General features: G+C 43.1%; 1 protein-coding gene across 2 annotated transcripts in view; it reads left to right on the top strand.

The window, feature by feature from the left end:
- Positions 1–16,602, top strand: part of ZEB1 (zinc finger E-box binding homeobox 1) — a 477,132-nt gene that overhangs the window by 110,230 nt on the left and 350,300 nt on the right. For both annotated transcript variants that reach the window (XM_078663353.1, XM_078663352.1), the window contains exon 2: positions 7,066–7,257. In XM_078663353.1, the coding sequence (XP_078519479.1) occupies positions 7,066–7,257 (192 nt within the window). The remainder of the gene's footprint in view (positions 1–7,065; positions 7,258–16,602) is intronic.

Raw genomic sequence — 16,602 nt, 5'->3', positions numbered from 1 at the left:
TACCTTGTACAATGTACGGAAAATACACACAAGGAAGGCAGACACGAGGCCGTCCAAGAGTGCTGATGTCAAAGTTCATTTACAGGATTTCAGTGGATAAGCACGTGTAATTAAATGCCCCAATATGCAACGCTCTTGCCCTGTCTACTGGGGCAGGGGAGCACTTTATACTGAGCAGCAATCATGCCAAACTTCTTCGATATTTCCATCAGAATTTCCCGCAACAAAGGTTTGCTCTAATTCAAGAAAAAGTAACGCATATCACCATGTTTTTAGGTCTCGGCTAGCGTCTTGTGGGGCCAAAATTCCTGTGTCCATTATTGCCAGGCATGGCTCTCTTGGAGTACTGGCTAAGCCTCTTGCATCCGCTATTATCTCTGGTATATCCAATGCATATTCAGGGTCCAGGGTTCCTACCAAATTCAACAGTTTTGGTTACTTCTCCCATATCACTCCCTAGTGCTTATTTCCGTCTTTTGTCCAGTGCCATGCTTTTAGTTACCGTGACTTTTCAAATGCCAGATTCGTGCTTAGAAAGGAAACCCACAAGTTCAAGTGCTCTGTATCGCGAGTTCCCCTTTCTTTTGAGAAGCACCCCTTCATGAGAAGTGCTAGTACTCCCCCCCCCCCCCCCCCCACCCCACCCTTTTTGTATCTTGCTCGACAAATTAAAAAATACGTGTAGGTACTCTGTATCTTTCACTTGAAGACATAGGATGTGATGCAATTGCTCCAGTTTGGTGCACCAAGCTTTCAATATCAAAGACATAATGGCTAGTGGTTAAAGTGCTGTTCTCAGAATCTTATAACCCGGCTTCAAATCTAGTATCTGTACTTAACCACATGTAGTCCCATTTTGTACGAGTCACTCTTGCTCCATTTGCAACATAGAATGTCTAGTGCAAATATGATCTCTTGTGTAGTGCATTGCCACAATCTTATGGTTCCCAGATGCTTTCACAATATTTGTGCCCTTTATGTTACTGGCATTCATGTTGACGTTTGTTATGTTGATATTCCAATTTGTAGTGTTTCCTATTGTTCATACGGGTGTTGGATGGTCATTAGTAAGGCTGGAGTAGGATTATATATTGTTTAATCATTGAATATTTTGTGTAGTGAACTGCTAGATTGGCCTCTGGGTCTGTGGAAAATTCTTTGCTTAGTTCTGCTGGGGTGTAGAATTTGCCCATTTGCACTGCTTAATTTGAGCTGTTGACGGCAGGTGGGGCCCACCCGCACATATTTTCCTCATCCAGTTGGATCCAGAACAAAAGAGAAAATGTATTCCTCTTTCTTTCCTTCTGTTTCTTGCTCTCGATGGCCCACTCTTTTCCAGTTTTCCAATTGTTTCTTTGTGTCTCTACTCCTACTCTGTTTCAGGGTCTTTCCTGTCGCTCCGTGTTTCTGCTCCCCTCGGTTACACTGTGTGTGTGTGTGTGTGTGTGTGTGTGTGTGTCCCTCTCCCCCACACTCGTTCCTCGCTCCCCTTATTACCATCTCTTATCCCCTAGCTTCTCTCCTCTAACCTTGCCCCTCTCCTGTCCCATTGTCCCCTCTCCCTTCTCTGAATCCACTTTCCCTCGCTCCCTCCCCCATCTTTCCTATTCTCCTCTTTACTCCTAATGTATAAATCGATGATAAGCGCATTATTGATCTAATTTGAGGCTCCTCGTTCCACCGGTTTCTGAATCTTAACACATTTCTCCTTCCTGCCCTGGTGGGTGCACTTTGATGGGTCAGGAGTCTCGCTCTGCAGACCCCACCCATGCCGGGAGGGGTCAGTGGGGTGGGGGCATATGTTGAGGGTTCCTGCCTCCCTCTACTCTAGGCCTGCTGAGGATGGAGACATTTTCTACCAGACCTACCCTCTCATTACGGACATCCTAGTTGTTCGTGTGGACTACTTAAACATTTTGAGGAATCCTATCTCCTGAACTCAAAGGGCTGGCGAACAATGGCCCACTGTGCGCACCGTACAATGTTAACCATTTACTTGCACGCAGGAGAGAACGTCCTGACAGTAACATGACCACGCTTTGCCGTCAGTGCACACAAGTACTGCCTGTGTGTGTGCCTGTGCATAGGGGATCAGGTGTGCTTGGTTGTGCTGGCAGGCCCCAGAGGAGGCCTTGTGTCCGTCAGCATAGCCACCTCCGGGTGCTCACAGAACAGGAGACAGGCAGGGGGTCTGCGGATCACAAGCTCCCAGCATAACTCGTCAGGCAGCTCCTTCTGATACAAGTTTGTGTATTTTGCAGAACACTGTAGGGCACATCTGGATGCTGTTTTCGGCCACCTAGACATCCGGTAGTGAGGTTGTTGAGCGCATTTGGCTTATTCTGCACTGACACAATAGTCAATGGGTCTCGCCTTTGGGACCTTATACGTGTTTAGCTATGCAACAGTTGATGTTGCACCAAGGATATTCTGCTGTATAACTAAATACTTAAGGTCCCGAAAAGCGAGAACTTTTATTTTAAGCACACAATGAGAGTCTGTATTTTCCTTTCGACTATGTGTGCTGCCTTCCCCTTTACTTAGCCCCTGCTTCCATTGTTCTGTTGCTACTCTTCTTTCTTCCAAGATAATCAGTTGCTTTTCACCGCCCACTCTGCTTGTCAGTCTTCCCCTGCCTCAATACTTTTTTGCATGCTGCTCTATTGGTGGATCCCTTTGAGCCTTTACCATTTCAGAATGTTTCCCGCAAATGCATGTGCGGTAGGCAGGCATCAAGAAACCGGTTTGTATAATTTGAACCGACCATTCAAAGACGACCGCAGCAGATGTACGCATGCCCCATGGTTAACTTAAAATAGGTTTGCTCAAATATTACTATACCGTTCAGAGATGGCTACTATGAATGACTGTGCAGCTATGGCTGCGGCCATCTTTGAATGCATTGCTAATCTTTGAACAAACACACTTAAAGATTATTTCTTGCGTGTGCATGGAATGTATGTAACAAAATACCTTGGAAAAGCCAATAAGTTTCACTGCCACTGCTTGACAATATAGATTTAGCTCCCCTGGCAAAGTTCATTCGCTCCTTCTGAATTTTTTTTCCCTCCTCTAATCTGCAGACAAATAGGCCGATTACGATGTCAGGCGTAAAGTCTCCCGACAGTTGGAATCTCCTTGAGCGCATCAGAGCCCTTCCAACAGACTGCCGGTTTCCGTTCCGACCGCCTGATCTACGATGTTTGCAGTCGGAATGTAAACCGCGCAGTCATTCTGAATCTGTCCCGAGTGACTCGCGGAGTATTCATATCAGTCGGAACCACATCGTACACCCCTATGGACAGCGTTTACGCCCTCAGGATTATGTCTGGTTCGAACAGCCGCGTCTGCCTGTCCGACACAAAGGCTGTCGGAAAGTGACTTTTGCGGCCCCTTACTCCGAGGCTTACAGGTGATGGTCGAGGGGGTACCTAAGGAACTCTCCTGTAAAACCCTGGGCTGGGACAGGCACCGTGGGGTGTCTGCAACAGGTTGCAGAGTTTTCCAAAAACACCCCGTTTCCCCATTGGAGCCTGTGTTAAAGCCAGTTGTCGGGCGGATACAAGCTCCCATAGAGAACAATGGGACTCCGACCGAACAGTGTTCAGTCTCATCATCATTCGGTGGTTGGACCAGACGACCGCAGGTTGGTCCCAATTCAGAGTCCCGGTCAGGCGAAGGCTTTCCGCCTGACATTGTAATGAGGCCCAAAATGTATTCTGAATCAATGGTAATCAGAAAAGTCTCAATTTAACTTTCTGAACTTGGTGCTTGCTATTGCTAAATGGATTAGTAACAATTTATACAATCCAGTCAAAACTAAAAGCCTGCTCTTTGGTTCCAGTGTTTCTGCCTGATCAAATAATTTGTGGAATTTTGATTTGTAAATTACTCACCACCAGTTAGATAACCAGCAACCTAGTTGTCATTTTTGAGATTGTTTTTCGTTCATATTTAAAGTGTCCCTTCAGTGTTTTTGGAGTCTCGCAGGAAGATTTTCTCTTTTCTAGCAAAAGACCCCTTCTACTGCAGGGGCCTTCAACGTTTTCTCCTATAAAAGCGTCCTATCTTCAATTAAAATACCGTATTTTCCGGCGTATAAGACGACCCGGCGTATAAGACGACCCCCTACTTTGCTTGATAAAATGTAGGTTTCATGCTATACTCGCCGTATAAGACTACCCCCACTTCCAGCGCAGTCCAACGCAGTCCTGCATAGTTGGCTCGTACTTTGTACGCTTTTGTAACCTGCACACTTATCACTTTTTTCTCCAGGAATGTACCGATTGCTACCTCATGTATTTTGGTTGCTCACTATTGTCACTTTTGATCCATGTAACTTAATGTTTGCTTTTGTAATTTGTTCATTTGTAATTGTTCCTCTTGTATCAATACTGTTCCTACTGTAAAGCGCTCTGACACCTTCGGGTAAAGTCCGCGCTATGTAAAAAAACGCCTGAAAACATACCTTTAAATTTTGTACCCGGCGTATAAGACGAGCCCCGACTTTCCAGAACATTTTAAGGGGTTAAAAAGTCGTCTTATACGCCGGAAAATACGGTAATTTCAAGCTACTGATTCTACTTTGCATTTAATGACCACAGCATACAAGATTAGTTTAGTGGCCTCCTCATGCAACATTACTAGCATTGGTCACCTCCATGCACCAGGCATGGTTGCCATCAATAATGTGAAGACTTTATCAATTTGGAATGCCACCTCTATATGGTAATACATGACAGCTATAGCTGCGCTGCCCCTCACACTAAAGTATTAATATTAGCAATAAGTTTGCCGAATGCTTCATTTCACAAAAAAATTACCCTTTAACGCCTTAACCGGAAAAACCGCCGCGGTGCGGGCGTTCTAAAGGGTGGGCTGGGCCGCGTCGGCCGTACGCAGCACCAGGGAGGTAGCGCGCGCGACGTCCAACGGCAGCAGGGAAGGGGTTAAATATGTTTTGTGAATCCAACCGTTTTCTTCAAGTGTGAGTTTGAGTTTTGAAAATACTCATCTCAAATGCACGGTTTTCAATTTTGGGAAACCTAAGTCAATTCGACCAAGCAAAAGCTTCTGATTTAGTAGGCTAGTTTGCCCACCTAGTTGCTCTTTGGAAAGAACTACTCGTTGGAAAAGCCTGTCCTGCTGTCATTCAAGGCACTGCTTGATCTAAACTTGACGTCTGCAGATTCTCGTACCTTGAACTACCAAAATATCCTACTGCGTTTTCAAAGAAGCACTGCTCTACTATCGCCCAATCTGCATTACTGGTCTCCCATTTCCCCACATTAAAGAAAATTACATTGGCTGACTTTTGAAAAAAACTTGACTTTAAATGTCTGTCTGCTGCAAATTCCCACCTAACTCTGGTCCCGGAATTTTATCTGAAATCTTTATCGCCCTTCGTGTCCTCCTAGCTCTGCTAATTCTTCAGCTTTAACAGCTCTGAAGATTAGAAAGGTTTGACTGGGATACTGCTTATTTCTTCTTCTTATAAAACAGTCAAAATCTGGCACTGTTTGCCAATACATATCTGGTCAATAACCAACAATCCTCAGTGAATGGAAAGACCCTTGAGACCTTTTATAGGTCGAGCCTGGGCAGCACATGTCCTGCTCTGCGAAGCATGCTGTATTGGAGTATGCACTTGAAGCTCTGCCCACTCTCCACCCATATTTGTCAATGGCTTGTGTCATTGCTCTAAATGCTGGCTTCTGATTCATACATTGACTTGTTAGTCCCTCCTTAGTACCGACTTGTCTTCATTTGTAACCTCCCATGAGGACTGGCCCTTTTACTTGGGTTGTTACACGGTACGTGTTATTTATTTGGTAAGCACTATTTTCTTTAATGAGTTTCGCTTACTGCAGGCACGACATGTGTTCCTGCAACATTCAGTGTGCAATGCCCTCTTTCACAGGGCGCCTTTACAACAAAAAATGTTTGTCAACTTGAGAAAAATGCTTTTTTGGTAAAAGTGCCCCATACCATGCTCTCACTTTAATAGCCGCCGCTGACCTTTCTTTAGACACGGCTCGGCTTGTCTACAGAAAGGGGCGTGGCCTCTATTAACGTGAAAGCACAGCTGGGGCACTTGTAAACAACAAGCATTTGCAATGCAATAGGTCTCGCAATTGAGCGATTTTGACCATTTGTTATTGTAAATAACAATGCCTTAAATTGTTGCAGATGTTTTTTAAACACATAAATGGAATTGTCATTTACAATGCCAATAGGTAAACATCTCTCAATTGCTAGACCTAAAGCATTGCAAATGCTTGTAGCAATGTGTAAGTTTTTGGTATTGTCATTTCAACTCTGTCGGCATCCGGACATCTGTTACTTATGCACTAAATTCATTTAACTGTAAGTCATTGCAGGCATTCATTTCTACTTAAAAGCACCCCCCTCCAGGCATATGCCTCAGTATTGTCACAAACTCCTGGGTGACTTGAAATATAATTATTTTGTACCGTTTGGGGTACTTGATCTGTACAATGTGGTATAAAGTAAAAACGTTCTTCAAAAAGAAAAGGTTGGACGTTTCTTTGTTTTGATTTGTGCCACGACTAAGTGCAGAAATGTATAAGGGGTGGGGCAAGGGCACTGAACTGAGATGTGATTAAAGGTGCCCCCAAACAAGACTTCTGTTGCACATACTTAATATTTTTTTTGTATAATAAAAAGCATATTAAGTCCTCTGTGCAGTGGAACAGTGCGTTAAAGGTTCCTCAGTTAAAGAAGACACCTATTCAAAACTCACAATTAGAAGCATTTGCAAGTAATACTAATCTTTTATGCAACCAAAGAATGCTGCTATTATGCCTTCCAATGAGGTTCCGTTCTGTTCTTTCATGAAAATCTGTCGACAGCGTGCGCGCGACCACGCTCATCATATAATTATCAGGCTAAGAAAAGCAACATTACTTGCAATTAGCATTTGCTAAACCGCAGTTTCAAGTAGGTAATTAAGCTCATGTGTTGTAGTGATGCCTAATTTATGCCAAAGTGTTATTGGCATTATGACTTTGCCTGATTGCCATTTTGCCTTTTTTGTCTTCTCAGTTACCAATTACAATAACGTGCTTGAAACCAATTCGGATTCCGATGACGAAGACAAACTGCACATTGTGGAAGATGAAAGTGTTACAGACGCCGGTGATGACGTGCCAGAAGATGACTTGCCAACAGACCATACAGTGTTACAGGAAAGCAGTGAGAGAGAAAGCAGTGGGAAAAGTTGCTGGGAAGATGATGGTACGTTCTGCGCTATAGTTTGATTAGATACGTAATCTAACTTAACTGATCGCGTTTACAGCAATTAATTAGTTTAAAAAGCATTGCATCACCAGCGTTGCTAAAGCCAGTAGGTCTGACTTGAATGTGCTTAATGTGCTAATGCCTGCAAACTACAATGCCTTATTGAACCCAGACAGGTTTGCTTTGCCAGTGCTTGTTTTGTTTGAAGCAGTTGAATTGTGTGTACTCCTATGCATGTATCTAAACCTACATTTGAACATGTGACTCGCACATAATTCCCGACTGAAGCCTTTTAAAAAAAAAAATGCTACACTGAAAAAAACAAATTAAAATGATTGCAATGTTTACACCATCCAAGTTGTTGATTAAAACCGTATTGTGTGCTTTTGAGCATTTAGAGTGCCTCACTCAGCATTTCAGGTCGATTTCTATGGAAGGTGGAAAGATGCATCTAACTGCCAATTGTACGTGCTGGCAAAGAAATAATCTTTTGGTTAGTTCCAGAGTCCACTCTTTGTATTCCTTCTTTTTTTTTTTTTTTTTTTTTTTTTTTTTTTTTTTATAAAGAATTGTTGATCTTGCAGACAGCGGCACTTACAAGCCAGTCCTAATGTTGCCCTGCAAGAATGCAAATTCAGTACAGTAATTTTAATTAAACCGAAGTGTTTAGAGGATTATATTACGGTTTCTATTCTTATTTTACATACAAGTAATTTGTTACCAAATGCTTGCTTTCCCAGATTTCTTTTTTCCCCTTCAATTTCTTCTAGTGTGTGACAAAGCGATGTATGGGATAGTTAAATGGGTGTTACAATACTTTTACTCTAGGTAAGGTGTCAGAGAAGCTCCTTATTCTTGATGGTGCCATGAGTCGCATAAAAGAAACATTAAAGATCATTTCATTTAAAAGTACTAGGGCCTATGAGACTCGTATGAAATGATAGTTTTTTCCTTCTATTTTTACGCTTGTTTAAGTATTTCTTTTGGTTTCGATTTAAGGTAGCTATAGATGTTAAGCCTAACTCTGAAAGGCAGCAGAGCACTTTCATTTGACCAAAGTACACTTTGAGGTGTTCTGGTTCCAGGTGCATGGATGGCCACAACTTATTTGACTAAAATCAGAAACCTATATGATAATATGGGAAGCTGATTCACAGAAGAGGTTCGTGAGGAGGAGGGAAAGAAGTATCTGTAGAAAAGGAGGGTTTTCCAAGAGTGTAGAAACGTAGTTTGATTTGCATTGGCCAGAGATGACTTTCTGAGGTATACAGTACTGTATTTAGGCTGGTGTTGGTAGTTTTTTTGGAGGCTAGTAAAAAGATAATTTCCCAGATAATGAGAAAGAGTACTTCCACTACGCTATTGTACTTGATAAAAAAAGGTGTGATACTACTCCGAAACTTTAGTGGACTTTCACATGCTGTTTAACCAAGATCTACCAACCGATATAGATTGCCAGGGGCTTGATATTAATATACTCCGGGGTGGACCTGACCAGACTTGTCCAAATGTTTTGATAGTTGTTTAAGCCAATATATGGACTACCTGTAATTGTGCAGGCTGCGACAACACCTTTTATATATAGATATTTCCTCTGCGTCCAGGTGTACAACAGTGGCTTGCTTAGATTTGACCTCCCGAAGTTGCTTCTGAAGTTTATTTAATGACTAAAAAATATAGGTGTAATAATGTGACCCTTGATCGTCCTTTCATCGACAATTGAGGCATCTGAAGATGTCCCAAGTGGACATACTATCTGTTGGTCAGAAATAACATACCAGCTGAGGTGAGTTTAATTGATGCCCAATGTCGAGGAGAAAGACCTGATGGCCATGTTGAAGACTGAGGTCAAGGAGGATGTAGAGCACAGGATCATCTTTACCAGAGAATATTAGGGCTTCATCAACCACTTAGTTTGAGGTTTTGTTCTGCACTTAAAGGAAGTTTGATATGTAGGACTAGGGCAGATTGTGTTGATCGATGTGGGCATCTAGGTGTAATGCCACCAGTCGTTACAGGACACTACCCACGAAAGTGAGGTGGGTTATTGTCTGCCAAATGGCCAAGCCATTGAGTCAGGGTTGGGTTTTTGAACAACTGTGCTGTTTGAAGTCTTTAATGGGAGTGTAGAGGGTCCATTCCCACGTGCTGGGCTGATAATATTCAGGTATGGACTGACAGCAGCTACAGTTAAAATATGTTGATGGAAGGGAGTACCTTTTTTAGTGCTACTTATACCATTTGTAGGATGTGGCATGGAAATATGAGGGCAAAGTCTGGCGAAACGGAAATTGTGATCTAGTATGTGCATGGGAGGACAAGATGAAAGTTGACCAAATAGATATTGGAAAGGTTAGAGATATTGTTAGAGTATTTGTTTTGTCAATGAAGAATAGTAATTGATGGTGTTTCCAGTAGTTAATTAAGATTGTGATGCAGTGTTCATGGCTTTTCAGAGCAGTGAGGCATGGCAGGCAGTAGAAGTGAATCTACATGTTTGACTGTAAGAAAGGTGGCCTTTGTTTCATAGTCTGTGCCATTTAGCTTTTTAGTTCAACACTCAACTGCTGTATATAATGGGGAGATCTCATTGTGTAAGCGTTAAGAGATTTCAACACTTTCTACTAATCTTAACACATAAACATTGATTTGTTTAAATTCCCACTTTAAAATGAGAACAATTTCATATTTAAATCCTTAATTGTGCTTAAACTGCTGACTAAAACTGCATTTCAAAACAAGAATGTTTAGGAAAGGAAGTGGATTATCTCAATATCATTTCACTGCAGATCTATTTAAAAGATGAGATGACTAGCAACCATCTCTGTTAAAAGCTTCATTCATTGTCCATATATCCTGTTTCTGTACCAGACTAATATACCTAATCTCAATCCGTTTTCATCTAGTCACCTGACCCCAAAATCCTTTGTGTCTCAACTGATGATAAATTGGTTTGGAGCTTTGTTCACGTTTTCTAGGCAGTAAAATGGAGACTTCCTAAATTGTAGGTGTCTAACATTTCACTTATGGCAGCTTAGATAGGTGGCATGTCTGTTTTTATTTTTATTCATTTTTTTAAACCATTCTTGTAGAGTTTTTTTGTTCAGATTTTGAGCAGTGACCAACTCGCCAACTGCAGCATGGAAATTAGTTGGGTAGAGCGGAGTATGTTGGCAAAGGAGTTAATGAACAACTCCGTATTTCTAGAGGTTCAGTTATTTGTAGACTCAGAATGGTATTTGTGGATGTTTGGGGGCCGGGAGTTATCAAGCCTTTGGATAGCCATTGATGTCAGTCTTCTAGGTGGTGCTTATAGCTGTAAAAGCTTTACCACACCAACTGACCATGTGCCCCAGGCCCACACCTATAGCAAACATTGTACTGTGGTCTGTGGCAAGGGGCAGTGGATACCATCCAGTCTCAAGCCTTCCACACGCCCATATTTTTTAGGGTTTTGTGTTGGACTGAATTGTGCCCAGTCTTAATCAGAGGTTCACTTAAACAGAGTAATTTCTCGTAGATCTGTCCAGGTGGGGCTGGTGGAATTTGAAAGTGGTGGGGCTTAAGACCAGTTAATGAACTTTGGTTCGCAAACAAGTGCAATGAACGAGCTTGATATTTCCCCGGTCTTGGCAATTCTGCATTTGCTAGTAAAATTTCTGTAGTAAATTTATCAAACATGGCACTATGCCCTGATGGAGCGCCCGCTATTACTCCTCTTCATTGACAACACATTTTAATGCAGATGGTTAAGGGAAGCTTAAAATCTATTTCAAAGAGGGTGTCCAAAACGTAGATTACACTAAGAGTTGCTCTCTCAGTTAGATGGTTGCCTACAAAGCTGCATTCTGGCCAATGTGCATAGAGTATGCTATTTGGCATGTTTCTGGTTAACGTTAGCAGTCATGTGAACCAGTGGCGTCACTAGGGTTGGTGTCACCCGGTGCGGGTTACTCATGGTGTCACCCCCTCACAACTTACCGCATGGACCTCCTCCCCAGCGAACAGAGAACAATGGAGGGTGGGTGAGGGTAAGCAACACATTCAATGAGAATGAAGGAGGTGGGTGGCGGCAAGCAACAAAGTCCACAATGGAGGGAGGGAGGGTGGATGGTGGCAAGCTACTTTGACAACAGAGGGAGGCAGGTACGGTGCGTATGGCTGTTATTAAATTTAGCAGTTTAGGAAACCTCAACCGTGGCATGAAATTTTAATACAAAAGTATGGGTGCCTTCTGTCAGGATTATGCAGTGAGGCATGGTATAGAAACCCTTCTTATTTGTAATGTACATTATAAGAAAATATTATTCCAATTGGCACCAAAAAAAAGCTACCATCAACTTTGAATTACTGTAACCTAAGGACATGGTTTAAAACACATGGATGACTACACAAAATAAAACGTGTGGAAAGAATGGAGAGAAAAGGGCGTTTCCCAAGTAAAGTACTAGTACACTGGCCCTGGCATTGAAGTGCTCCTCTTTTTAGGCACTGGAAGGGGGAACAAGGGAACCCTACTCACTGGGAGCCTGGGTATGAAGATTAAGAAGAAAAACGGCTCCTGTGGGATAATACAAAAAAAGTTTGATAGAAATGACGCACAATGGCAATATGGGGTGCGGTTTGGATAAAAAAAAAAACTGTTCAAGTGTTTAGACGGCTTCTTTTTCTGACATCAAACCACCCCCCATATTGCCAGTGTGCGTCATTTCGATCAAAAGTTTTTTGTATTATCCCACAGGAGCCGTTGTTTTTCTTCATCTTTTTAGGCAGGCTTCCACATGTGGACAGGAAAAATACTGCCACTCACAGAGGAAGAAAACCAGTGGCTGAAGTGGTCTGCCCCATTACACCATCATAACTGCTGCAGTGGGGAGAAGTAAAATGGGAATAACTTTGGAACTGATCCATGGATGAAGAGGGCTGACACGCATAAAGTTTTTGTCCACTAAAATGATATAATGACAGTTAAAACACAGCTTTTTTTTTAATGCAGATTTACAGCGCGAACTCGACCCGAAGGTATTGGAGTGCTTTACATGAGCGTCGGTTACGTACATATTCAGGCACAGGGAGATTAAGTGATTTGCCGAGAATCACAGGATGTGGACGCGACCCCGAGGCTCGAACCCTGGTTTCCAGCACCAAAGTCGGCTATCTAGCTGACAGACCACATCCTCTCCCATCAAAGAATAGCCCTCGAATTTTACTCAGTGGTAGGTCCTCGGATAACGTATTAGTCTTAAAACAGCGGCAATGGCCAGTTATAATGAAAAAGTTTATGTTCACATATTATTTTCATTTATCAACTTCAAATCTCCCAATTCATTGTCATGTGAAGGGTGCATGCCTCCTTCGAATCAGATTCAGATTCTAGCTAGACATCTGCTTGTATTAGGTTGCAATTTGAACTTACTGTTGCTCACCCCAATTCACATCCATGTACTCCCCTTAACAAAACATACAATATCTCCCATCTTTAAGTATTGACTGGAAAACATTTTTTTTTCCATTTCCAATAGTAATAAGAGCTGCTATAAACATATAGAACATACCCCCAGAGCCCCATTCACTAGAAAGGTTGTTCTAGGCTGCTTACACCGGATACCACTTAGGGGCTGTGTGATGCTGGAAGATTGGAAACGGGAACCCCTGTGCATGTTGATATAGGACAACAAGCAGAGTGGAATATTACAAAAGCTGAGGTGTTACACATTCAAAAGAGCTCTCACATGCTAGTGCACTTTGACAGCTCGGTCACACGCCCTTTGGGACAGCTGGCGCGCACATTTTCATACAGATGAATCAAAAGATGCACGAGCTGGGCCACATAAGTGAACATGCATAGACAGTTGAGACATTCAAACTGGGATAGATGAATCACACAAACCTAGTTATTGACAGCCACACACCGGGGTGGCGTGTGCTGCACTAAAGCCCCTGAGCACAACTGTGGCCAGGCAGCTAACTAACTAGATTGGTGTCACCCCAGATGGGGTGAGACCCGGTGCAGTCCGCACCCCCCTAGTGACGCCACTGATGTGAACAGTGGTTGTAGTACATTAAAAAAGAGTATGGGAAGTGTGGTGCTGGGTGTCATGGGGTAGGGAGGTCATTGCATGTGGGGGGTTGGGCAAAGACTTCTATAAAGGGCAAAATGTTATTTAAATATTACATTTTTTTATTTTCAGGTAACTGCCTAGAAAATGACCCACATGCCTTGAGTGAAAAAAAGTTAGTTAAAACTAGCCTTGAGTTGTTAATCCAATTAAGGTTTCATAACGTAAAATAGTTATGTGATCGTGCAGATGTTGGTGTGTACCCAGAGAGTCGCAGAATTGAAGCCTGGTTGGCGCACTGGAGCCTCGTGACTTTTGTATTTTATGTCCCTTGTTCCTAACTGAAGGCACTGTGTGTATAATTCAACTGTAAAATGATGACTACTGGTTCAATCTCCAAATGTGAACAGTTTTGTGGTTAAGATAAAACAAGTTCTTTCAAGATGCATATTTTAGCAAGAGCAATAGGTCTGCACCTACTGCAATTTTCTTGCAAACACTCTCCAGAACTCGCCAAGTACGGCCATTACATCAATCAGAGTACTTGTAAAGCGCGCTACTTACCCGTGAGGGTCTCGAGGCGCTGAGGGGAGGGGGTGCTGCTACTACTCGAAGAGCCAGGTATTGAGTCTTCTGAAGACAAGTGGGTCTTGGGTCTGCCTTAGGTGGGTAGGGAGGGTGTTCCAGGTCTTGGCGGCCAGGTAGGAGAAGGATCTGCTGCCGGAGGATGTTCGTTGGATGCGGGGAACAGCGGCGAGGCTGGCGGAGCTGGCGGTTGGGGGTGTAGAAGCTGAGTCTGCTGTTCAGGTAAGCTGGTCCGGCGTTGTGGAGTGCTTTGTGTGCATGGGTGAGGAGCCTGAAGGTGATCCTCTTGTCGACGGGGAGCCAGCGTAGGTCCCAGGTGGGGGGTGATGTGGCTGTGGGGGGGGGACGTTGACGATCAGTCGGGCGGAGGCGTTTTGGATGCGTTGTAGTAGTCGTAGGCGTTTGGCTGGGATTCCTGCGTAGAGTGCGTTGCCGTAGTCCAGGCTGCTGCTGAAGAGGGCCTGTGTCACCGTTCTTCTTGTTTCGGTCGGGATCCACTTGTAGATCCTGCGGAGCATGCGTAGGGTGTTGTAGCAGGAAGAGGAGACGGCGTTGCCCGTTTTAGACATGGAGAGGGAGGAGTCGAGGATGAATCCTAGGTTGCGTGCCTGGTCGGTGGGTGTCGGTGCTGTTCCCAGTGTGGTCGGCCACTAGGAGTCGTCCCAGGCTAAGTGGGTGGGTCTGAGGATTACCTCCGTCTTGTCAGAGTTCAGCTTCAGACGCTGTTCCTCATCCAGTCGGCGACGGCCTTCATTCCCTCGTGGAGGTTGGTTTTGACGGTGTGCGGGTTTTGGTGAGGGAGAGGGTGAGCTGGGTGTCGTCAGCATAGGAGATGATATTGATGTCGTGTTGGCGGGCCACTTGTGCGAGGGGGGCCATGTAGACGTTGAACAGCGTTGGGCTGAGGGATGATCCCTGGGGGACGCCGCAGATTATGTCGGTAGCCTCGGATCGGATGGGCGGGAGGCGGACGCTCTGGGTCCTGCAAAAGAATAAACATTTGTCATCCACCATGAATCTAGAAGTACATCAATTAAAGCTCATACTATCTGCCAAATAGCAATTACACTTGCGATTAACCAACTGCAGACTTAAACATTTCTTTTACTTAGCAGCAAGCGCTTACCTTTATGAAGAGTTTGGGCCTGGGCCGGTCAAGCTATAGATCTGAGGGCAGTCATGCTTGTCTCCAGTTCCTACTAAACCATGCAAACTGCAGGTCTGGGGGCTCGCTGTGTGGCACTGATCCTCACTCTTTTAAACATGTAGTCCTCTCTTGACAACTCTTCCTGTATGTCTTCTGCCTGACAATGGGCATGGATGGCACGGACCTCCTTAAACACGGTAGTTATTGCATTCATTTTTAACATTTTTTTTTTTAGTTTAGAAAGCTTTATTAGATCAAATATGCCAAGTAAAACATTAGTACAGCATCACAATTCAAGATGAAGGAAAATTGGAGGAATGGTAAAATACAAAATAATTGAGAATTGTGAGGAGAAACCAGAAATCCCAAAGAGGGAAAATCTAATATGTATACTCTGAGAAAATGCCTTTTTTAAATTTTGTGAATTAGAAAGGAACGAAAGAGGGAAAGAGGAAAAGAAAAGGAAGAAAGAGGAAAAGGGAGAAGAAAAAGAAAAGGAAAGAAAAGAAAAAGTTAATATAATTAAAAAGAGAAATTTAAGGCATATTATGATGCACGTCTGGAAAGAAAATCAGTTAAAGGTAACCATAACAAATCTCTTTTAATGAAAAGAGAAGTAGTTTTCATTTTTAACATTTAACGTTCGAATTCTAAGCTTTGTGATCGCTCTGCAGCTGATGAGTGTCCTTGCAGGTGATATGCTAAAGTAGCTTTCACATGCAGCTTATTTTTCAAAAGCTGATTCTTCCCCTGTGTATTTCCTTTTCTGCAGTTATATAACGCAAACCCGGTCTAAGAGTATTAGTGCGCACTACCTGAGCAAAAACAACAGTTGATGGACAGAATGCAGAACAATGTCATACATTCACCCCAGTACAGAGATCTAGGCCTAAATCCATCGTTTTTTCTCACCATGCCATTCCAGTTTGAACCCAGCCATATGCAAATCAGTCTTGACCCTGTGGCCCATGGCAACAGTCCAGCCAGAGCTGCCAAGCCGGGTCCTCCCTGACACCAAAGTTGGTCTTAGTCGCTAGTTATGTTGACCGAATGGATCAGGGGGATATTACAGCCCACGCTTATCAACGTCTTACAAATTGAGGGCTTATCATAGCCTAAGCGCATGAATGCTCTACATTAATAGAGAACTTTGAGTGGGCGTTTGACATTTCCCAGGACCTAGTCCTTCTAAATTGAGGCTCCCTAGCAGATATCCTATGCTGATATCACCAATTACAAGGGTCTTCTGAATTTCTTTGATAACCCTGTGTAGATTTGCGTTTTGGGCGAACTACGCTTATTTTGAGATTTTACATCTCTACAGATTCAAGCCTTGAAGTTACGGTTGTAACGAAATACGTGTCGGCTGCCATTATCATTTACCATCAATGATGTTACAAGAATTGGATCTTTATGTATAAATTGTATAATATAGTTTGAATGTAAACTAATGCCTGTCTGTACTAAAAACCAGATCAATTACAACGTACAAAGTGAAACTTTGTTACAAAATATTAATTTGAATGAAAACTTCAGAATAATTTTCTAGAC

Source organism: Lissotriton helveticus, chromosome 10 (genome assembly GCF_964261635.1).
Source record: "Lissotriton helveticus chromosome 10, aLisHel1.1, whole genome shotgun sequence".
NCBI classification, from domain to species: domain Eukaryota; kingdom Metazoa; phylum Chordata; class Amphibia; order Caudata; family Salamandridae; genus Lissotriton; species Lissotriton helveticus.
This window is presented reverse-complemented; position numbering and strand designations above follow the sequence as displayed.